The 24,734-nt window shown below is 43.1% G+C and overlaps 1 protein-coding gene across 5 annotated transcripts in view; it reads left to right on the top strand.

Annotated features, from left to right (window-relative positions):
* The window catches only part of PIG-V (phosphatidylinositol glycan anchor biosynthesis class V), a 160,285-nt gene that overhangs the window by 127,658 nt on the left and 7,893 nt on the right, over positions 1-24,734 (top strand). Inside the window, exon 7 of one of the 5 annotated variants that reach the window (XM_071690961.1) lies at positions 22,262-24,731. The exons of the other annotated variants lie outside the window; for them this stretch is intronic. Within the exon in view, the coding sequence (XP_071547062.1) occupies positions 22,262-22,264 (3 nt within the window). The 3' untranslated portion in view covers positions 22,265-24,731. Of the gene's footprint in view, positions 1-22,261; positions 24,732-24,734 lie in introns of those variants that run through there. 5 annotated transcript variants of the gene reach the window in all.

Below are 24,734 nucleotides of genomic sequence, written 5' to 3'. Positions count from 1 at the left end.
CGAAAGAAATGGCCCAACCCACCCCCATACACATGTATATACATACGTCCACACACGCAAATGTACATACCTACACAGCTTTCCATGGTTTACCCCAGACGCTTCACATGCCCCGATTCAATCCACTGACAGCACGTCAACCCCGGTATACCACATCGCTCCAATTCACTCTATTCCTTGCCCTCCTTTCACCCTCCTGCATGTTCAGGCCCCGATCACACAAAATCTTTTTCACTCCATCTTTCCACCTCCAATTTGGTCTCCCTCTTCTCCTCGTTCCCTCCACCTCCAACACATATATCCTCTTGGTCAATCTTTCCTCACTCATTCTCTCCATGTGCCCAAACCATTTCAAAACACCCTCTTCTGCTCTCTCAACCACGCTCTTTTTATTTCCGCACATCTCTCTTACCCTTACGTTTCTTACTCGATCAAACCACCTCACACCACACATTGTCCTCAAACATCTCATTTCCAGCACATCCATCCTCCTGCGCACAACTCTATCCATAGCCCACGCCTCGCAACCATACAACATTGTTGGAACCACTATTCCTACAAACATACCCATTTTTGCTTTCCGAGATAATGTTCTCGACTTCCACACATTCTTCAAGGCTCCCAGAATTTTCGCCCCCTCCCCCACCCTATGATCCACTTCCACTTCCATGGTTCCATCCGCTGCCAGATCCACTCCCAGATATCTAAAACACTTCACTTCCTCCAGTTTTTCTCCATTCAAACTCACCCCTCAGTTGACTTGACCCTCAACCCTACTGTACCTAATAACCTTGCTCTTATTCACATTTACTCTTAACTTTCTTCTTTCACACACTTTACAAAACTCAGTCACCAGCTTCTGCAGTTTCTCACATGAATCAGCCACCAGCGCTGTATCATCAGCGAACAACTGACTCACTTCCCAAGCTCTCTCATCCCCAACAGACTTCATACTTGCCCCTCTTTCCAAAACTCTTGCATTCACCTCCCTAACGACCCCATCCATAAACAAATTAAACAACCATGGAGACATCACACACCCCTGCCGCAAACCTACATTCACTGAGAACCAATCACTTTCCTCTCTTCCTACACGTACAAATGCCTTACATCCTCGATAAAAACTTTTCACTGCTTCTAACAACTTTCCTCCCACACCATATATTCTTAATACCTTCCACAGAGCATCTCTATCAACTCTATCATATGCCTTCTCCAGATCCATAAATGCTACATACAAATTCATTTGCTTTTCTAAGTATTTCTCACATACATTCTTCAAAGCAAACACCTGATCCACACATCCTCTACCACTTCTGAAACCACACTGCTCTTCCCCAATCTGATGCTCTGTACATGCCTTCACCCTCTCAATCAATACCCTCCCATATAATTACCAGGAATACTCAACAAACTTATACCTCTGTAATTTGAGCACTCACTCTTATCCCCTTTGCCTTTGTACAATGGCACTATGCACGCATTCCGCCAATCCTCAGGCACCTCACCGTGAGTCATACATACATTAAATAACCTTACCAACCAGTCAACAATACAGTCACCCCCTTTTTTAATAAATTCCACTGCAATACCATCCAAACCTGCTGCCTTGCCAGCTTTCATCTTCCGCAAAGCTTTTACTACCTCTTCTCTGTTTACCAAATCATTTTCCCTAACCCTCTCACTTTGCACACCACCTCGACCAAAACACCCTATATCTGCCACTCTATCATCAAACACATTTAACAAACCTTCAAAATACTCACTCCATCTCCTTCTCACATCACCACTACCCATATTCTCGATTAATATGGGTAAAACTGAAAGTTGATGGAGAGAGATGGGTGATTATTGGTGCTTATGCACCTGGGCATGAGAAGAAAGATCATGAGAGGCAAGTGTTTTGGGAGCAGCTGAATGAGTGTGTTAGTGGTTTTGATGCACGAGACCGGGTTATAGTGATGGGTGATTTGAATGCAAAGGTGAGTAATGTGGCAGTTGAGGGAATAATTGGTGTACATGGGGTGTTCAGTGTTGTAAATGGAAATGGTGAAGAGCTTGTAGATTTATGTGCTGAAAAAGGACTGATGATTGGGAATACCTGGTTTAAAAAGCGAGATATACATAAGTATACTTATGTAAGTAGGAGAGATGGCCAGAGAGCGTTATTGGATTACGTGTTAATTGACAGGCGTGCGAAAGAGACTTATGGATGTTAATGTGCTGAGAGGTGCAACTGGAGGGATGTCTGATCATTATCTTGTGGAGGCTAAGGTGAAGATTTGTATGGGTTTTCAGAAAAAAAAGAGTGAATGTTTGGGTGAAGAGGGTGGTGAGAGTAAAGGAGCTTGGGAAGGAGACTTGTGTGAGGAAGTACCAGGAGAGACTGAGTACAGAATGGAAAAAGGTGAGAACAATGGAAGTAAGGGGAGTGGGGAAGGAATGAGATGTATTTAGGGAATCAGTGATGGATTGCGCAAAAGATGCTTGTAGCATGAGAAGAGTGGGAGGTGGGTTGATTAGAAAGGGTAGTGAGTGGTGGGATGAAGAAGTAAGAGTATTAGTGAAAGAGAAGAGAGACGCATTTGGACGATTTTTGCAGGGAAAAAATGCAATTGAGTGGGAGATGTATAAAAGAAAGAGACAGGAGGTCAAGAGAAAGGTGCAAGAGGTGAAAAAGAGGGCAAATGAGAGTTGGGGTGAGAGAGTATCATTAAATTTTAGGGAGAATAAAAAGATGTTCTGGAAGGAGGTAAATAAAGTGCGTAAGACAAGGGAGCAAATGGGAACTTCAGTGAAGGGCGCAAATGGGGAGGTGATAACAAGAAGTGGTGATGTGAGACGGAGATCGAGTGAGTATTTTCAAGGTTTGTTGAATGTGTTTGATGATAGAGTGGCAGATATAGGGTGTTTTGGTCGAGGTGGTGTGCAAAGTGAGAGGGTTAGGGAAAATGATTTGGTAAACAGAGAAGAGGTAGTGAAAGCTTTGCGGAAGATGAAAGCCGGCAAGGCAGCAGGTTTGGATGGTATTGCAGTGGAATTTATTAAAAAAGGGGGTGACTGTATTATTGACTGGTTAGTAAGGTTATTTAATGTATGTATGACTCATGGTGAGGTGCCTTATGATTGGCGGAATGCGTGCATAGTGCCATTGTACAAAGGCAAAGGGGATAAGAGTGAGTGCTCAAATTACAGAGGTATAAGTTTGTTGAGTATTCCTGGTAAATTATATGGGAGGGTATTGATTGAGAGGGTGAAGGCATGTACAGAGCATCAGATTGGGGAAGAGCAGTGTGGTTTCAGAAGTGGTAGAGGATGTGTGGATCAGGTGTTTGCTTTGAAGAATGTATGTGAGAAATACTTAGAAAAGCAAATGGATTTGTATGTAGCATTTATGGATCTGGAGAAGGCATATGATAGAGTTGATAGTGATGCTGTGTGGAAGGTATTAAGAATATATGGTGTGGGAGGCAAGTTGTTAGAACCAGTGAAAAGTTTTTATCGAGGATGTAAGGCATGTGTACGTGTAGGAAGAGAAGAAAGTGATTGGTTCTCAGTGAATGTAGGTTTGCAGCAGGGGTGTGTGATGTCTCCATGGTTGTTTAATTTGTTTATGGATGGGGTTGTTAGGGAGGCAAATGCAAGAGTTTTGGAAACAGGGGCAAGTATGAAGTCTGTTGTGGATGAGAGAGCTTGGGAAGTGAGTCAGTTGTTGTTCGCTGATGATACAGCGCTGGTGGCTGATTCATGTGAGAAACTGCAGAAGCTGGTGACTGAGTTTGGTAAATTGTGTGAAAGAAGAAAGTTAAGAGTAAATGTGAATAAGAGCAAGGTTATTAGGTACAGTAGGGTTGAGGGTCAAGTCAATTGGGAGGAAAGTTTGAATGGAGAAAAACTGGAGGAAGTAAAGTGTTTTAGATATCTGGGAGTGGATCTGGCAGCGGATGGAACCATGGAAGCGGAAGTGGATCATAGGGTGGGGGAGGGGGCAAAAATCCTGCGAGCCATGAAGAATGTGTGGAAGTCGAGAACATTATCTTGGAAAGCAAAAATGGGTATGTTTGAAGGAATAGTGGTTCCGACAATGTTGTATGGTTGCGAGGAGTGGGCTATGGATAGAGTTGTGCACAGGAGGATGGATGTGCTGGAAATGAGATGTTTGAGGACAATGAGTGGTGTGAGGTGATTTGATCGAGTAAGTAACGTAAGGGTGAGAGAGATGTGTGGAAATAAAAAGAGCGTGGTTGAGAGAGCAGAAGAGGGTGTTTTGAAATGGTTTGGGCAAATGGAGAGAATGAGTGAGGAAAGATTGACCAAGAGGATATATGTGTCAGAGGTGGAGGGAACGAGGAGAAGTGGGAGACCAAACTGGAGGTGGAAAGATGGAGTGAAAAAGATTTTGTGTGATCGGGGCCTGAACATGCAGGAGGGTGAAAGGAGGGCAAGGAATAGAGTGAATTGGATCGATGTGGTATACTGGGGTTGACGTGCTGTCAGTGCATTGAATCAGGGCATGTAAAGCGTCTGGGGTAAACCATGGAAAGCTGTGTAGGTATGTATATTTGCGTGTGTGGACGTATGTATATACATGTGTATGGGGGTGGGTTGGGCCATTTCTTTCGTCTGTTTCCTTGAGCTACCTCGCAAACGCGGAAGACAGCGACAAAGCAAAAAAAAAAAAAATGTTTATTTATTTATTTATTTTACTTTGTCGCTGTCTCCCGCGTTTGCGAGGTATCGCAAGGAAACAGATGAAAGAAATGGCCCAACCCACCCCCATACACATATATATACACACACGTCCACACACGCAAATATACATACCTATACATCTCAATGTACACATATATATACACACACAGACACATACATATATACCCATGCACACAATTCACACTGTCTGCCTTTATTCATTCCCATCGCCACCTCACCACACATGGAATACCATTCCCCTCCCCCCTTATGGGTGCGGGGTAGCGCTAGGAAAAGACAACAAAGGCCTCATTCATTCACACTCAGTCTCCAGCTGTCATGCAATAATGCCCAAAACCACAGCTCCATTTCCACATCCAGGCCCCACACAGCTTTCCATGGTTCACCCCAGGCACTTCACATGCCCTGATTCAATCCACTGACAGCATGTCAACCCTGGTATACCACATCGATCCAATTCAATCTATTCCTTGCCCGCCTTTCACCCTCTTGCATGTTCAGGCCCCGATCACTCAAAATCTTTTTCACTCCATCTTTCCAGCTCCAATTTGCTCTCCCACTTCTCCTCGTTCCCTCCACCTCTGACACATATATCCTCTTGGTCAATCTTTCCTCACTCATTATCTCCATGTGCCCAAACCATTTCAAAAATCCCTCTTCTGCTCTCTCAACCACGCTCTTTTTATTTCCACACATCTCTCTTACACTTACATTACTTACTCGATCAAACCACCTCACACCACACATTGTCCTCAAACATCTCATTTCCAGCACATCCATCCTCCTGCACACAACTCTATCCATAGCCCATGCCTCGCAACCATACAACATTCTTGGAACCACTATTCCTTCAAACATACCCATTTTTACTTTCTGAGATAATGTTCTCGACTTCCACACATTCTTCAAGGCTCCCAGGATTTTCGCCCCCTCCCCCACCCTATGATTCACTTCCGCTTCCATGGTTCCATCCGCTGCGAGATCCACTCCCAGATATCTAAAACACTTTACTTCCTCCAGTTTTTCTCCATTCAAACTTACCTCCCAATTGACTTGACCCTCAACCCTACTGTACCTAATAACCTTGCTCGTATTCACATTTACTCTTAACTTTCTTCTTTCACACACTTTACCAAACTCAGTCACCAGCTTCTGCAGTTTCTCACATGAATCAGCCACCAGCGCTGTATCATCAGCGAACAACAACTGACTCACTTCCCAAGCTCTCTCATCCACAACAGACTTCATTCTTGCCCCTCTTTCCAAAACTCTTGCATTCACCTCCCTAACAACCCCATCCATAAACAAATTAAACAACCATGGAGACATCACACACCCCTGCCGCAAACCTACATTCACTGAGAACCAATCACTTTCCTCTCTTCCTACACGTACACATGCCTTACATCCTCGATAAAAACTTTTCACTGCTACTAACAACTTGCCACCCACACCATATATTCTTACTACCTTCCTCAGAGCATCTCTATCAACTCTATCATATGCCTTCTCCAGATACATAAATGCTACATACAAATCCATTTGCTTTTAAATGCTACATACAAATCCATTTGCTTTTCTAAGTATTTCTCACATACATTCTTCAAAGCAAACACCTGATCCACACATCCTCAACTACTTCTGAAACCACACTGCTCTTCCCCAATCTGATGCTCTGTACATGCCTTCACCCTCTCAATCAATACCCTCCCATATAATTTACCAGGAATACTCAACAAACTTATACCTCTGTAATTTGAGCACTCACTCTTATCCCCTTTGCCTTTGTACAATGGCGCTATGCACGCATTCCGCCAATCCTCAGGTACCTCACCATGAGTCATACATACATTAAATAACCTTACCAACCAGTCAACAATACAGTCATGCCCTTTTTTAATAAATTCCACTGCAATACCATCTAAACCTGCTGCCTTGCCGGCTTTCATCTTCCACAAAGCTTTTACTACCTATTCTCTCTCTCTCTCTCTCTCTCTCTCTCTCTCTCTCTCTCTCTCTCTCTCTCTCTCTCTCTCTCACTATATTGATGGAGAGAGGTGGGTGATTATTGGTGCATATGCACCTGGGCATGAGAAGAAAGATCAAGAGAGGCAAGTGTTTTGGGAGCAGCTGAATGAGTGTGTTAGTGGTTTTGATGCACGAGACCGGGTTATAGTGATGGGTGATTTGAATGCAAAGGTGAGTAATGTGGCAGTTGAGGGAATAATTGGTATACATGGGGTGTTCAGTGTTGTAAATGGAAATGGTGAAGAGCTTGTAGATTTATGTGCTGAAAAAGGACTGATGATTGGGAATACCTGGTTTAAAAAGCGAGATATACATAAGTATACTTATGTAAGTAGGAGAGATGGCCAGAGAGCGTTATTGGATTACGTGTTAATTGACAGGCGTGCGAAAGAGAGACTTTTGGATGTTAATGTGCTGAGAGGCGCAACTGGAGGGATGTCTGATCATTATCTTGTGGAGGCTAAGGTGAAGATTTGTATGGGTTTTCAGAAAAGAAGAGTGAATGTAGGGGTGAAGAGGGTGGTGAGAGTAAGTGAGCTTGAGGAGACCTGTGTGAGGAAGTACCAGGAGAGACTGAGTACAGAATGGAAAAAGGTGAGAACAATGAAAGCAAGGGGAGTGGGGGAGGAATGGGATGTATTTAGTGAATCAGTGATGGATTGCGCAAAAGATGCTTGTGGCATGAGAAGCGTGGGAGGTGGGTTGATTAGAAAAGGTAGTGAGTGGTGGGATGAAGAAGTAAGATTATTAGTGAAAGAGAAGAGAGAGGCATTTGGACGATTTTTGCAGGGAAAAAATGCAATTGAGTGGGAGATGAATAAAAGAAAGAGACAGGAGGTCAAGAGAAAGGTGCAAGAGGTGAAAAAGAGGGCAAATGAGAGATGAGGTGAGAGAGTATCATTAAATTGTAGGGAGAATAAAAAGATGTTCTGGAAGGAGGTAAATAAAGTGTGTAAGACAAGGGAGCAAATGGGAACTTCAGTGAAGGGCGATAATGGGGAGGTGATAACAAGTAGCGGTGATGTGAGAAGGAGATGGAGTGAGTATTTTGAAGGTTTGTTGAATGTGTTTGATGATAGAGTGGCAGATATAGGGTGTTTTGGTCGAGGTGGTGTGCAAAGTGAGAGGGTTAGGGAAAATGATTTGGTAAACAGAGAAGAGGTAGTAAAAGCTTTGCGAGAGATGAAAGCCAGCAAGGCAGCAGGTTTGGATGGTATTCCAGTGGAATTTATTAAAAAAGGGCGTGACTGTATTGTTGACTGGTTGGTAAGGTTATTTAATGTATGTATGACTCATGGTGAGGTGCCTGAAAATTGGCGGAATGTGTGCATAGTGCCATTGTACAAAGGCAAAGGGGATAAGAGTGAGTGCTCAAATTACAGAGGTATAAGTTTGTTGAGTATTCCTGGTAAATTATATGGGAGGGTATTGATTGAGAGGGTGAAGGCATGTACAGAGCATCAGATTGGGGAAGAGCAGCGTGGTTTCAGAAGTGGTAGAGGATGTGTGGATCAGGTGTTTGCTTTGAAGAATGTATGTGAGAAATACTTAGAAAAGCAAATGGATTTGTATGTAGCATTTATGGATCTGGAGAAGGCATATGCTAGAGTTGATAGAGATGCTTTGTGGAAGGTATTAAGAATATATGGTGTGGGAGGCAAGTTGTTAGAAGCAGTGAAAAGTTTTTATCGAGGATGTAAGGCAAGTGTACGTGTAGGAAGAGAGGAAAGTGATTGGTTCTCAGTGAATGTAGGTTTGCGGCAGGGGTGTGTAATGTCTCCATAGTTGTTTAATTTGTTTATGGATGGGGTTGTTAGGGAGGTGAATGCAAGAGTTTTGGAAAGAGGAGCAAGTATGAAGTCTGTTGTGGATGAGAGAGCTTGGGAAGTGAGTCAGGTGTTGTTCGCTGATGATACAGCGCTGGTGGCTGATTCATGTGAGAAACTGCAGAAGCTGGTGACTGAGTTTGGTAAAGTGTGTGAAAGAAGAAAGTTAAGAGTAAATGTGAATAAGAGCAAGGTTATTAGGTACAGTAGGGTTGAGGGTCAAGTCAATTGGGAGGTAAGTTTGAATGGAGAAAAACTGGAGGAAGTAAAGTGTTTTAGATATCTGGGAGTGGATCTGGCAGCGGATGGAACCATGGAAGCAGAAGTGAATCATAGAGTTGGGGAGGGGGCGAAAATCCTGGGAGCCTTGAAGAATGTGTGGAAGTCGAGTACATTATCTCCGAAAGGAAAAATGGGTATGTTTGAAGGAATAGTGGTTCCAACAATGTTGTATGGTTGCGAGGCATGGGCTATGGATAGAGTTGTGCGCAGGAGGGTGGATGTGCTGGAAATGAGATGTTTGAGGACAATGTGTGGTGTGAGGTGGTTTGATCGAGTAAGTAACGTAAGGGTAAGAGAGGTGTGGAAATAAAAAGAGCGTGGTTGAGAGAGCAGAAGAGGGATTTTTGAAATGGTTTGGGCACATGGAGAGAATGAGTGAGGAAAGATTGACCAAGAGGATATATGTGTCGGAGGTGGAGGGAACGAGGAGAAGTGGGAGACCAAATTGGAGGTGGAAAGATGGAGTAAAAAAGATTTTGTGTGATCGGGGCCTGAACATGCAGGAGGGTGAAAGGCGTGCAAGGAATAGAGTGAATTGGATCGATGTGGTATACCGGGGTTGACATGCTGACAGTGGATTGAATCAGGGCATGTGAAGCATCTGGGGTAAACCATGGAAAGTTCTGTGGGGCCTGGATGTGGAAAGGGAGCTGTGGTTTTGGGCATTATTGCATGACAGCTAGAGACTGAGTGTGAACGAATGGGGCCTCTGTTGTCATTTCCTAGCGCTGCCTCGCACACATGAGGGGGGAGGGGGATGGTATTCCATGTGTGGCGAGGTGGCGATGGGAATGAATAAAGGGAGACAGTGTGAATTGTGTGCATGGGTATATATGTATGTGTCTGTGTGTGTATATATATGTGTACATTGAGATGTATAGGTATGTATATTTGCGTGTGTGGACGTGTGTGTATATACATGTGTATGGGGGTGGGTTGGGCCATTTCTTTCGTCTGTTTCCTTGCGCTACCTCGCAAACGCAGGAGGCAGCGACAAAGCAAAATAAAAATAAAGTAAAAATATATATATATATATTTTTTTTTTGCTTTGTCGCTGTCTCCCGCGTTTGCGAGGTAGTGCAAGGAAACAGACGAAAGAAATGGCCCAACCCACCCCCATACACATGCATATACATACGTCCACACACGCAAATATACATACCTACACAGCTTTCCATGGTTTACCCCAGACGCTTCACATGCCCTGATTCAATCCACTGACAGCACGTCAACCCCGGTATACCACATCGATCCAATTCACTCTATTCCTTGCCCTCCTTTCACCCTCCTGCATGTTCAGGCCCCGATCACACAAAATCTTTTTTACTCCATCTTTCCACCTCCAATTTGGTCTCCCACTTCTCCTCGTTCCCTCCACCTCCGACACATATATCCTCTTGGTCAATCTTTCCTCACTCATTCTCTCCATGTGCCCAAACCATTTCAAAAATGCCTCTTCTGCTCTCTCAACCACGCTCTTTTTATTTCCACACATCTCTCTTACCCTTACGTTACTTACTCGATCAAACCACCTCACACCACACATTGTCCTCAAACATCTCATTTCCAGCACATCCATCCTCCTGCGCACAACTCTATCCATAGCCCAAGCCTCGCAACCATACAACATTGTTGGAACCACTATTCCTTCAAACATACCCATTTTTGCTTTCCGAGATAATGTTCTCGACTTCCACACATTCTTCAAGGCTCCCAGAATTTTCGCCCCCTCCCCCACCCTATGATCCACTTCCGCTTCCATGGTTCCATCCGCTGCCAGATCCACTCCCAGATATCTAAAACACTTTACTTCCTCCAGTTTTTCTCCATTCAAACTCACCTCCCAATTGACTTGACCCTCAACCCTACTGTACCTAATAACCTTGCTCTTATTCACATTTACTCTTAACTTTCTTCTTTCACACACTTTACCAAACTCAGTCACCAGCTTCTGCAGTTTCTCACATGAATCAGCCACCAGTGCTGTATCATCAGTGAACAACAACTGACTCACTTCCCAAGCTCTCTCATCCCCAACAGACTTCATACTTGCCCCTCTTTCCAAAACTCTTGCATTTACCTCCCTAACAACCCCATCCATAAACAAATTAAACAACCATGAAGACATTACACACCCCTGCCGCAAACCTACATTCACTGAGAACCAATCACTTTCCTCTCTTCCTACACGTACACATGCCTTACATCCTCGATAAAAACTTTTCACTGCTTCTAACAACTTGCCTCCCACACCATATATTCTTAATACCTTCCACACAGCATCACTATCAACTCTATCATATGCCTTCTCCAGATCCATAAATGCTACATACAAATCCATTTGCTTTTCTAAGTATTTCTCACATACATTTTTCAAAGCAAACACCTGATCCACACATCCTCTACCACTTCTAAAACCACACTGCTCTTCCCCAATCTGATGCTCTGTACATGCCTTCACCCTCTCAATCAATACCCTCCCATATAATTTACCAGGAATACTCAACAAACTTATACCTCTGTAATTTGAGCACTCACTCTTATCCCCTTTGCCTTTGTACAATGGCACTATGCACGCATTCCGCCAATCCTCAGGGACCTCACCATGAGTCATACATACATTAAATAACCTTACCAACCAGTCAATAATACAGTCACCCCCTTTTTTAATAAATTCCACTGCAATACCATCCAAACCTGCTGCCTTGCTGGCTTTCATCTTCCGCAAAGCTTTCACTGCCTCTTCTCTGTTTACCAAATCATTTTCCCTAACCCTCTCACTTTGCACACCACCTCGACCAAAACACCCTATATCTGCCACTCTATCGTCAAACACATTCAACAAACCTACAAAATACTCACTCCATCTCCTTCTCACATCACCACTTCTTGTTATCACCTCCCCATTTGCGCCCTTCACTGAAGTTCCCATTTGCTCCCTTGTCTCATGCACTTTATTTACCTCCTTCCAGAACATCTTTTTATTCTCCCTAAAATTTAATGATACTCCCTCACCCCAACTCTCATTTGCCCTCTTTTTCACCTCTTGCACCTTTCTCTTGACCTCCTGTCTCTTTCTTTTATACATCTCCCACTCAATTGCATTTTTTCCCTGCAAAAATCGTCCAAATGCCTCTCTCTTCTCTTTCACTAGTAATCTTACTTCTTCATCCCACCACTCACTACCCTTTCTAATCAACCCACCTCCCACACTTCTCATGCCACAAGCATCTTTTGCACAATCCATCAGTGATTCCCTAAATATATATGTATATATATTTTTTTTTTTTTTTTTTTTCATACTTTGTCGCTGTCTCCCGCGTTTGCGAGGTAGCGCAAGGAAACAGACGAAAGAAATGGCCCAACCCCCCCCCCATACACATGTACATATGTCCACACACGCAAATATACATACCTACACAGCCTTCCATGGTTTACCCCAGACGCTTCACATGCCTTGATTCAATCCACTGACAGCACGTCAACCCCTGTATACCACATCGCTCCAATTCACTCTATTCCTTGCCCTCCTTTCACCCTCCTGCATGTTCAGGCCCCGATCACACAAAATCTTTTTCACTCCATCTTTCCACCTCCAATTTGGTCTCCCTCTTCTCCTCGTTCCCTCCACCTCCGACACATATATCCTCTTGGTCAATCTTTCCTCACTCATTCTCTCCATGTGCCCAAACCATTTCAAAACACCCTCTTCTGCTCTCTCAACCACGCTCTTTTTATTTCCACACATCTCTCTTACCCTTACGTTACTTACTCGATCAAACCACCTCACACCACACATTGTCCTCAAACATCTCATTTCCAGCACATCCATCCTCCTGCGCACATCTCTATCCATAGCCCACGCCTCGCAACCATACAACATTGTTGGAACCACTATTCCTTCAAACATACCCATTTTTGCTTTCCGAGATAATGTTCTCGACTTCCACACATTTTTCAAGGCTCCCAAAATTTTCGCCCCCTCCCCCACCCTATGATCCACTTCCGCTTCCATGGTTCCATCCGCTGACAGATCCACTCCCAGATATCTAAAACACTTCACTTCCTCCAGTTTTTCTCCATTCAAACTCACCTCCCAATTGACTTGACCCTCACCCCTACTGTACCTAATAACCTTGCTCTTATTCACATTTACTCTTAACTTTCTTCTTCCACACACTTTACCAAACTCAGTCACCAGCTTCTGCAGTTTCTCACATGAATCAGCCACCAGCGCTGTATCATCAGCGAACAACAACTGACTCACTTCCCAAGCTCTCTCATCCCCAACAGACTTCATACTTGCCCCTCTTTCCAGGACTCTTGCATTTACCTCCCTAACAACCCCATCCATAAACAAATTAAACAACCATGGAGACATCACACACCCCTGCCGCAAACCTACATTCACTGAGAACCAATCACTTTCCTCTCTTCCTACACGTACACATGCCTTACATCCTCGATAAAAACTTTTCACTGCTTCTAACAACTTTCCTCCCACACCATATATTCTTAATACCTTCCACAGAGCATCTCTATCAACTCTATCATATGCCTTCTCCAGATCCATAAATGCTACATATATATATTTATCTATTTATTCACTTTGCCCCGTCGCCGTCCCCCGCACCAGCGAGGCATATATATATATATATTATATTATATTATTATATATATATTATCCCTGGGTATAGGGGATTAAGAATACTTCCCACGTATTCCCTGCGTGTCGTAGAAGGCGACTAAAAGGGGAGGGAGCGGGGGGCTGGAAATCCTCCCCTCTCATTTTTTTTTTTTTTTTTTTTTTCCAAAAGAAGGAACAGAGGGGGCCAGGTGAGGATATTCCAAAAAAGGCCCAGTCCTCTGTTCTTAACGCTACCTCGCTAACGCGGGAAATGGCGAATAGTTTAAAAGAAAAGAAATATATATATATATATATATATATATATATATATATATATATATATATATATATATATATATATATATTATTTTTTTTTTATTATACTTTGTCGCTGTCTCCCGCGTTTGCGAGGTAGCGCAAGGAAACAGACGAAAGAAATGGCCCAACCCCCCCCATACACATGTATATACATATGTCCACACACACAAATATACATACCTACACAGCTTTCCATGGTTTACCCCAGACGCTTCACATGCCTTGATTCAATCCACTGACAGCACGTCAACCCCGGTATACCACATCGCTCCAATTCACTCTATTCCTTGCCCTCCTTTCACCCTCCTGCATGTTCAGGCCCCGATCACACAAAATCTTTTTCACTCCATCTTTCCACCTCCAATTTGGTCTCCCTCTTCTCCTCGTTCCCTCCACCTCCGACACATATATCCTCTTGGTCAATCTTTCCTCACTCATTCTCTCCATGTGCCCAAACCATTTCAAAACACCCTCTTCTGCTCTCTCAACCACGCTCTTTTTATTTCCACACATCTCTCTTACCCTTACGTTACTCACTCGATCAAACCACCTCACACCACACATTGTCCTCAAACATCTCATTTCCAGCACATCCATCCTCCTGCGCACAACTCTATCCATAGCCCACGCCTCGCAACCATACAACATTGTTGGAACCACTATTCCTTCAAACATACCCATTTTTGCTTTCCGAGATAATGTTCTCGACTTCCACACATTCTTCAAGGACCCCAGAATTTTCGCCCCCTCCCCCACCCTATGATCCACTTCCGCTTCCATGGTTCCATCCGCTGCCAGATCCACTCCCAGATATCTAAAACACTTCACTTCCTCCAGTTTTTCTCCATTCAAACTCACCTCCCAATTGACTTGACCCTCAACCCTACTGTACCTAATAACCTTGCTCTTATTCACATTTACTCTTAACTTTCTTCTTCCACACACTTTACCAAACTCAGTCACCAGCTTCTGCAGTTTCTCACATGAATCAGCCACCAGCGCTGTATCATCAGCGAACAACAACTGACTCACTTCCCAAGCTCTCTCATCCCCAACAGACTTCATACTTGCTCCTCTTTCCAAAACTCTTGCATTTACCTCCCTAACAACCCCATCCATAAACAAATTAAACAACCATGGAGACATCACACACCCCTGCCGCAAACCTACATTCACTGAGAACCAATCACTTTCCTCTCTTCCTACACGTACACATGCCTTACATCCTCGATAAAAACTTTTCACTGCTTCTAACAACTTGCCTCCCACACCATATATTCTTAATACCTTCCACACAGCATCTCTATCAACTCTATCATATGCCTTCTCCAGATCCATAAATGCTACATACAAATCCATTTGCTTTTCTAAGTATTTCTCACATACATTCTTCAAAGCAAACACCTGGTCCACACATCCTCTACCACTTCTGAAACCACACTGCTCTTCCCCAATCTGATGCTCTGTACATGCCTTCACCCTCTCAATCAATACCCTCCCATATAATTTACCAGGAATACTCAACAAACTTATACCTCTGTAATTTGAGCACTCACTCTTATCCCCTTTGCCTTTGTACAATGGCACTATGCACGCATTCCGCCAATCCTCAGGCACCTCACCATGAGTCATACATACATTAAATAACCTTACCAACCAGTCAACAATACAGTCACCCCCTTTTTTAATAAATTCCACTGCAATACCATCCAAACCTGCTGCCTTGCCGGCTTTCATCTTACGCAAAGCTTTCACTACCTCTTCTCTGTTTACCAAATCATTTTCTCTAACCCTCTCACTTTGCACACCACCTCGACCAAAACACCCTATATCTGCCACTCTATCATCAAACACATTCAACAAACCTTCAAAATACTCACTCCATCTCCTTCTCACATCACCACTACTTGTTATCACCTCCCCATTTGCGCCCTTCACTGAAGTTCCCATTTGCTCCCTTGTCTTACGCACTTTATTTACCTCCTTCCAGAACATCTTTTTATTCTCCCTAAAATTTAATGATACTCTCTCACCCCAACTCTCATTTGCCCTTTTTTTCACCTCTTGCACCTTTCTCTTGACCTCCTGTCTCTTTCTTTTATACATCTCCCACTCAATTGCATTTTTTCCCTGCAAAAATCGTCCAAATGCCTCTCTCTTCTCTTTCACTAATACTCTTACTTCTTCATCCCACCACTCACTACCCTTTCTAATCAACCCACCTCCCACTCTTCTCATACCACAAGCATCCTTTGCGCAATCCATCACTGATTCCCTATATACAACCCATTCCTCCCCCACTCCCCTTACTTCCATTGTTCTCACCTTTTTCCATTCTGTACTCAGTCTCTCCTGGTACTTCCTCACACAGGTCTCCTTCCAAAGCTCACTTACTCTCACCACCCTCTTCACCCCAACATTCACTCTTCTTTTCTGAAAACCCATACAAATCTTCACCTTAGCCTCCACAAGATAATGATCAGACATCCCTCCAGTTGCACCTCTCAGCACATTAACATCCAAAAGTCTCTCTTTCGCACACCTGTCAATTAACACGTAATCCAATAACGCTCTCTGGCCATCTCTCCTACTTACATAAGTATACTTATGTATATCTCGCTTTTTAAACCAGGTATTCCCAATCATCAGTCCTTTTTCAGCACATAAATCTACAAGCTCTTCACCATTTCCATTTACAACACTGAACACCCCATGTATACCAATTATTCCCTCAACTGCCACATTACTCACCTTTGCATTCAAATCACCCATCACTATAACCCGGTCTCGTGCATCAAAACCACTAACACACTCATTCAGCTGCTCCCAAAACACTTGCCTCTCATGATCTTTCTTCTCATGCCCAGGTGAATATGCACCAATAATCACCCACCTTTCTCCATCAACTTTCAGTTTTACCCATATTAATCGAGAATTTACTTTCTTACATTCTATCACATACTCCCACAACTCCTGTTTCAGGAGTATTGCTACTCCTTCCCTTGCTCTTGTCCTCTCACTAACCCCTGACTTTACTCCCCAGACATTCCCAAACCACTCTTCCCCTTTACCCTTGAGCTTTGTTTCACTCAGAGCCAAAACATCCAGGTTCCTTTCCTCAAACATACTACCTATCTCTCCTTTTTTCACATCTTGGTTACATCCACACACATTTAGGCACCCCACTCTGAGCCTTCGAGGAGGATGAGCACTCCCCGCGAGACTCCTTCTTCTGTTTCCCATTTTAGAAAGTTAATACAAGGAGGAGAGGATTTCTGGCCTCCCGCTCCCATATAATATAATATATATATATATATATATATATATATATATATATACGAATAAAGTGTATATGAACGCGCACCTTCATAGAACATACAAAGCTCCATCAGCCAGGATCGAACCTGGGACCCCTTGTGCAAGAGGCAGGCATGCTAACCGCTAGGCTAAGGGACTGTATAATAGGAAACAACTATTCGAAATACTAAGTACTCGAATACCCTTCATCTCACTATGGTGAGCAACGGGGTCTATCGGTTGTTTCCGAACAGAACACATAGCCAGCTGAGAGCGTTTTACCGAACCTGACTGTACAACGCAGAGTTATATGAATACGAATAAAGTGTATATGTACGCGCACCTTCATAGAACATACAAAGCTCCATCAGCCAGGATATATATATAGGTTATTAGGTACAGTAGGGTTGAGGGTCAAGTCAATTGGGAGGTAAGTTTGAATGGAGCAAAACTGAAGGAAGTAAAGTGTTTTAGATATCTGGGAGTAGATCTGGCTGCAGATGGAACCATGGAAGTGGAAGTGGATCATAGGGTGGGGGAGGGGGCGAAAATCCTGGGAGCCTTGAAGAATGTGTGGAAGTCGAGAACATTATCTCGGAAAGCAAAAATGGGTATGTTTGAAGGAATAGTTGTTCCAACAATGTTGTATGGTTGCGAGGCGTGGGCTATGGATAGAGTTGTGAGCAGGAGGATGGATGTGCTGGAAATGATGTGTTTAAGGACAATGTGTGGTGTGAGGTGGTTTGATCGAGTAAGTGACGTAAGGGTAAGAGAGGTGTGGAAATAAAAAGAGTGTGGTTGAGAGAGCAGAAGAGGGTGTTTTGAAGTGGTTTGGGCACATGGAGAGAATGAGTGAGGAAAGATTGACCAAGAGGATATATGTCGGAGGTGGAGGGAACGAGGAGAAGTGGGAGACCAAATTGGAGGTGGAAAGATGGAGTGAAAAAGATTTTGTGTGATTGGGGCCTGAACATGGAGGAGGGTGAAAGGAGGGCAAGGAATAGAGTTAATTGGATCGATGTGGTATATCGGGGTTGACGTGCTGTCAGTGGATTGAATCAGGGCATGTGAAGCGTCTGGGGTAAACCATGGAAAGCTGTGTAGGTATGTATATTTGCGTGTGTGGACGTATGTATATACATGTGTATGGGGGTGGGTTGGGCCATTTCTTTCGTCTGTTTCCGTGCGCTACCTCGCAAACGCGGGAGACAGCGACAAAGCAAAAAATAAATATATATTTTTTTTTTTATACTTTGTCGCTGTATCCCGCGTTTGCGAGGTAGCGCAAGGAAACAGACGAAAGAAATGGCCCAACCCCCCCTATACACATGTATATACATACGTCAACACACGCAAATATGCATACCTACACAGCTTTCCATGGTCTACCCCAGACGCTTCACATGCCTTGATTCAATCCACTGACAACACGTCAACCCCGGTATACCACATCGCTCCAATTCACTCTATTCCTTGCCCTCCTTTCACCCTCCTGCATGTTCAGGCCCCGATCACACAAAATCTTTTTCACTCCATCTTTCCACCTCCAATTTGGTCTCCCTCTTCTCCTTGCTCCCTCCACCTCCGACACATATATCCTCTTGGTCAATCTTTCCTCACTCATCCTCTCCATGTGCCCAAACCACTTCAAAACACCCTCTTCTGCTCTCTCAACCACGCTCTTCTTATTTCCACACATCTCTCTTACCCTTACGTTACTCACTCAATCAAACCACCTCACACCACACATTGTCCTCAAACATCTCATTTCCAGCACATCCATCCTCCTGCGCACAACTCTATCCATAGCCCACGCCTCGCAACCATACAACATTGTTGGAACCACTATTCCTTCAAACATACCCATTTTTGCTTTCTGAGATAATGTTCTCGACTTCCACACATTTTTCAAGGCCCCCAAAATTTTCGCCCCCTCCCCCACCCTATGAGCCACTTCTGCTTCCATGGTTCCATCCGCTGCCAGATCCACTCCCAGATATCTAAAACACTTCACTTCCTCCAGTTTTTCTCCATTCAAACTCACCTCCCAATTGACTTGACCCTCAACCCTACTGAACCTAATAACCTTGCTCTTATTCACATTTACTCTTAACTTTCTTCTTCCACACACTTTACCAAACTCAGTCACCAGCTTCTGCAGTTTCTCACATGAATCAGCCACCAGCGCTGTATCATCAGCGAACAACAACTGACTCACTTCCCAAGCTCTCTCATCCCCAACAGACTTCATACTTGCCCCTCTTTCCAAAACTCTTGCATTTACCTCCCTAACAACCCCATCCATAAACAAATTAAACAACCATGGAGACATCACACACCCCTGCCGCAAACCTACATTCACTGAGAACCAATCACTTTCCTCTCTTCCTACACGTACACATGCCTTACATCCTCGATAAAAACTTTTCACTGCTTCTAACAACTTTCCTCCCACACCATATATTCTTAATACCTTCCACAGAGCATCTCTATCAACTCTATCATATGCCTTCCCCAGATCCATGAATGCTACATACAAATCCATTTGCTTTTCTAAGTATTTCTCACATACATTCTTCAAAGCAAACACCTGATCCACACATCCTCTACCACTTCTGAAACCACACTGCTCTTCCCCAATCTGATGCTCTGTACATGCCTTCACCCTCTCAATCAATACCCTCCCATATAATTTACCAGGAATACTCAACAAACTTATTCTCGATTAATATGGGTAAAACTGAAAGTTGATGGAGAGAGGTGGGTGATTATTGGTGCATATGCACCTGGGCATGAGAAGAAAGATCAAGAGGCAAGTGTTTTGGGAGCAGCTGAATGAGTGTGTTAGTGGTTTTGATGCACGAGACCGGGTTATAGTGATGGGTGATTTGAATGCAAAGGTGAGTAATGTGGCAGTTGAGGGAATAATTGGTATACATGGGGTGTTCAGTGTTGTAAATGGAAATGGTGAGGAGCTTGTAGATTTATGTGCTGAAAAAGGACTGATGATTGGGAATACCTGGTTTAAAAAGCGAGATATACATAAGTATACTTATGTAAGTAGGAGAGATGGCCAGAGAGCGTTATTGGATTACGTGTTAATTGACAGGCGTGCGAAAGAGAGACTTTTGGATGTTAATGTGCTGAGAGGTGCAACTGGAGGGATGTCTGATCAATATCTTGTGGAGGCTAAGGTGAAGATTTGTATGGGTTTTCAGAAAAGAAGAGTGAATGTTGGGGTGAAGAGGGTGGTGAGAGTAAGTGAGCTTGAGAAGGAGACCTGTGTGAGGAAGTACCAGGAGAGACTGAGTACAGAATGGAAAAAGGTGAGAACAATGGAAGCAAGGGGAGTGGGGGAGGAATGGGATGTATTTAGGGAATCAGTGATGGAGTGCGCAAAAGATGCTTGTGGCATGAGAAGAGTGGGAGGTGGGTTGATTAGAAAGGGTGGTGAGTGGTGGGATGAAGAAGTAAGAGTATTAGTGAAAGAGAAGAGAGAGGCATTTGGACGACTTTTGCAGGGAAAAAATGCAATTGAGTGGGGGATGTATAAAAGAAAGAGACAGGAGGTCAAGAGAAAGGTGCAAGAGGTGAAAAAAAGGGCAAATGAGAGTTGGGATGAGAGAGTATCATTAAATTTTAGGGAGAATAAAAAGATGTTCTGGAAGGAGGTAAATAAAGTGCATAAGACAAGGGAGCAAATGGGAACTTCAGTGAAGGGCGCAAATGGGGAGGTGATAACAAGTAGTGGTGATGTGAGAAGGAGATGGAGTGAGTATTTTGAAGGTTTGTTGAATGTGTTTGATGATAGAGTGGCAGATATAGGGTGTTTTGGTCGAGGTGGTGTGCAAAGTGAGAGGGTTAGGGAAAATGATTTGGTAAACAGAGAAGAGGTAGTGAAAGCTTTGCGGAAGATGAAAGCCGGCAAGGCAGCAGGTTTGGATGGTATTGCAGTGGAATTTATTAAAAAAGGGGGTGACTGTATTGTTGACTGGTTGGTAAGGTTATTTAATGTATGTATGACTCATGGTGAGGTGCCTGAGGATTGGCGGAATGCGTGCATAGTGCCATTGTACAAAGGCAAAGGGGATAAGAGTGAGTGCTCAAATTACAGAGGTATAAGTTTGTTGAGTATTCCTGGTAAATATATATATATATATATATATATATATATATATATATATATATATATATATATATATATATATATATATATATATATATATATACACAGCCACACATATACATACCTATACATTTCAATGTATACATACATATACATACACAGACATATATATATATGCACATGTACATATTCGTACTTGCTGTCTTCATCCATTCCCGTCACCGCTGTCCCACACATGAAATGGCACCCCCTCCCCCCATGTGTGCAAGGTAGTGCTAGGAAAAGACAAGAAAGGCCATATTCATTCACAATCAGTCTCTAGCTCATTCAGTCTCTAGGTATCATGTGTAATGCACCCAAACCACAGCTCCCTTTCCACATCCAGGCCCCATAGACCTTTCCATGGTTTACCCCAGATGCTTCACAAGCCCTAGTTCAATCCATTGCCAGCATGTTGAACCCAGTATACTAAATCATTCCAATTCACTCTATTCCTTGCACATCTTTCACCCTCCTGCATGTTCAGGCCCAGATCGTTTAAAATCTTTTTCACTCCATCCTTCCACCTCCGATTTGGTCTCCTGCTTCTCCTTGTTCCCTCCACCTCTGACACGTATATCCTCTTTGTCAATCTTTCCTCCTCATTCTCTCCATGTGTCCAAACCATTTGAACACACCCTCTTCTCGTCTCTCAACCACACTCATTTTATTACCACACATCTCTCTTACCCTTTCATTACTTACTCGGTCAAACCACCTCACACCACATATTGTCCTCAGACATTTCATTTCCAACACAGCCACCGTCCTCCATACAACCCCATCTATAGCCCACGCCTCGCAACCATACAACATTGTTGGAACCACTATTCCTTCAAACATACCCATTTTTGCTCTCTAAAATAACATTCTCACCTTCCACACATTCTTCAACGTTCCCAGAACCTTTGCCCCCCTCCCCATCCTGTGATTCACACTGAAGCTCATAGTGTAATGCATATTAAAAGTATTGATAAAAACTCCAATTCTCTATTAAACCAACAGTAGTATGTACAGGGCGAGAGAGAGTGTATGAGCTGGTTGCCTGGCTGCCTTGATGATAACAAGAAAACAACATTAGTAATGAGTTGACTAAAGCCAACTACCAACCCAGGGTCGTTCGTTACATTAACTACTTGTCACAAAGCTGTGATAAAGTTTGTGGATAAATTTGCTGATAAAACTGCTCTGTATTGGCATCATATGCCGCGAAAAACCCATGCCCAAGATACTAAGGAGTCTCCATCTAGGGGTACTTCTGATGTAATCTGATGTAACAATAAAAACCTTGTTTGGAAGCATTAATCATATTATTTCCTGTTTTAAGCTTTGTTCTACCTCTGATAATACAGCAATATGCATGTGGAGTGAGCTGGCAAGACTAGGGGTCAGATGTATATTTACATAGGGGGGGTTCTCTTAGGAGTCAATTTCTGTTTAGTGGCATATTCTGTGGTCTGGTAATGGCCAGGTCCTGAGGTTGCCAGATTAAAGAGGTTCAACCTGTAGTAGCTAAGTGATTGAGTTATGTAGGTGAAAGTGGGATATTTTGCTTGAGTCTGTTGTGGATCACTTTTCAGAGAGTTTGGACACTGAAGACATAAGTGATATAATGTGGTAAAAGAAGGGAACCTGAATGACTTAGAGGGTTTTTAGAACTATTATGTTTGCAGATTTCTTGATGTTAGGGATTTTGTTGTGTAGCCAGGAGTGGTTAAAGATATCTGGACTAAAGATGGGCCTAAGTATTTTATGTGAAAGTTTGATATGTTTTCAGAGCCTGTTGAGAGGAGAATTCAAGGTTTTATTTGTATTGTGTGTGTCGCAATACAAATTTCAGGATAGATTTTTGTAGGTTTTTTGTAACTTTTCTGTTTAGGGTTGTGGTTGATTTTTTAATAATGTTTATGTGTTCTATGAGAGAAGAAATATTATTGGATTAGGTCAGAAGTGTTTCATTAATGAAGTTCATTGTCATAGGTTTTGCAATTCATAGTGTTAAGGATATTTATTTACTTTATTTTGCTTTGTCGCTGTCTCCTGCGTTAGCAAGGTAGCGCAAGGAAACAAACAAAAGAATGGCCCAACCCACCCACATACACATGTATATACATACACGTCCACACACGCACATATACATACCTATACATCTCAATGTATACCTATATATACACACACAGACATATACATATATACACATGTACATGCTGTCTGCCTTTATTCATTCCCATCGCCACCCCGCCACACATGAAATAACAACCCCCTCCTCCCCCACATGTGCGCGAGGTAGCGCTAGGAAAAGACAACAAAGGCCACATTCATTCTCACTCTGTCTCTAGCTGTCATGTAATAATGCACCGAAACCGTAGCTTCCTTTCCACATCCAGGCCTCACAGAACTTTCCATGGTTTACCCCAGACGCTTCACATGCCCTAGTTCAATCCATTGACAGCACGTCGACCCTGGTATACCACATCATTCCATTTTGCTCTATTCCTTGCACACCGTTCACCCTCCTGCATGTTCAGGCCCCGATCACTCAAAATCTTTTTAACTCCATCTTTCCACCTCCAATTTGGTCTCCCACTTCTCCTTGTTCCCTCCACCTCTGACACATACATCCTCTTGGTCAATATTTCCTCACTCATTCTCTCCATGTGACCAAACCATTTCAAAACAGCCTCTTCTGCTCTCTCAACTACACTCATTTTATTACCACACATCTCTCTTACCCTATTATTACTTACTCAATCAAACCACCTCACACCACATATTGTCCTCAAACATCTCATTTCCAGCACATTCACCTTCCTCCGCACAACTCTATCTATAGCCCAAGCCTTACAACCATATAACATTGTTGGAACCACTATTCCTTCAAACATAACCATTTTTGCTTTCTGAGATAATGTTCTCGACTTCCATACATTCTTTAACACTCCCAGAACTTTCACCCCCTCCCTCACCCTATGATTCACTTCCACTTCCATGGGGATAGGGGAGAAAGAATACTTCCCACGCATTCCTCACGTGTCATAGAAGGCGACTAAAGGGGACGGGAGCAGGGGGCTGGAAACTCTCCCCTCCTTGTATTTTAACTCTCTAAAAGGGGAAACAGTGTTAAGAAAGGAGTGTCAATTTGCTGTTTGCCATTCATTGATTAGATTAGTAATCATCATCTGTTGAGTTTGGATTTGTTTTGCAATTTCTGTGGGTAGCGAGTGATTTTGTTGGAACAAGATTCTTTGTTTTATGAGGTTTGCAACTTGTGTGGAGAAGTTTAAGTTATATTTCTTTGTATTTCCTTGTGGTATGTGCTTCTTGATGGCTTGCATAATGATATTGGTCTAGTGTGAGATGGCATGATATATGTATTTTACCATAAGTTGTTTTTAGGGTGTATTTTAGTTAACCCAACATTTTCCCATCCTCAAGAGAATTTAGTTAATTCACAGTGTACTGTAATTCAGACTGTATT

This window comes from Panulirus ornatus, chromosome 49 (assembly GCF_036320965.1).
Source record: "Panulirus ornatus isolate Po-2019 chromosome 49, ASM3632096v1, whole genome shotgun sequence".
NCBI lineage: Eukaryota > Metazoa > Arthropoda > Malacostraca > Decapoda > Palinuridae > Panulirus > Panulirus ornatus.
Note: the sequence above shows the minus strand (reverse complement) of the source record. Positions and strands in the feature narration are given on the sequence as shown.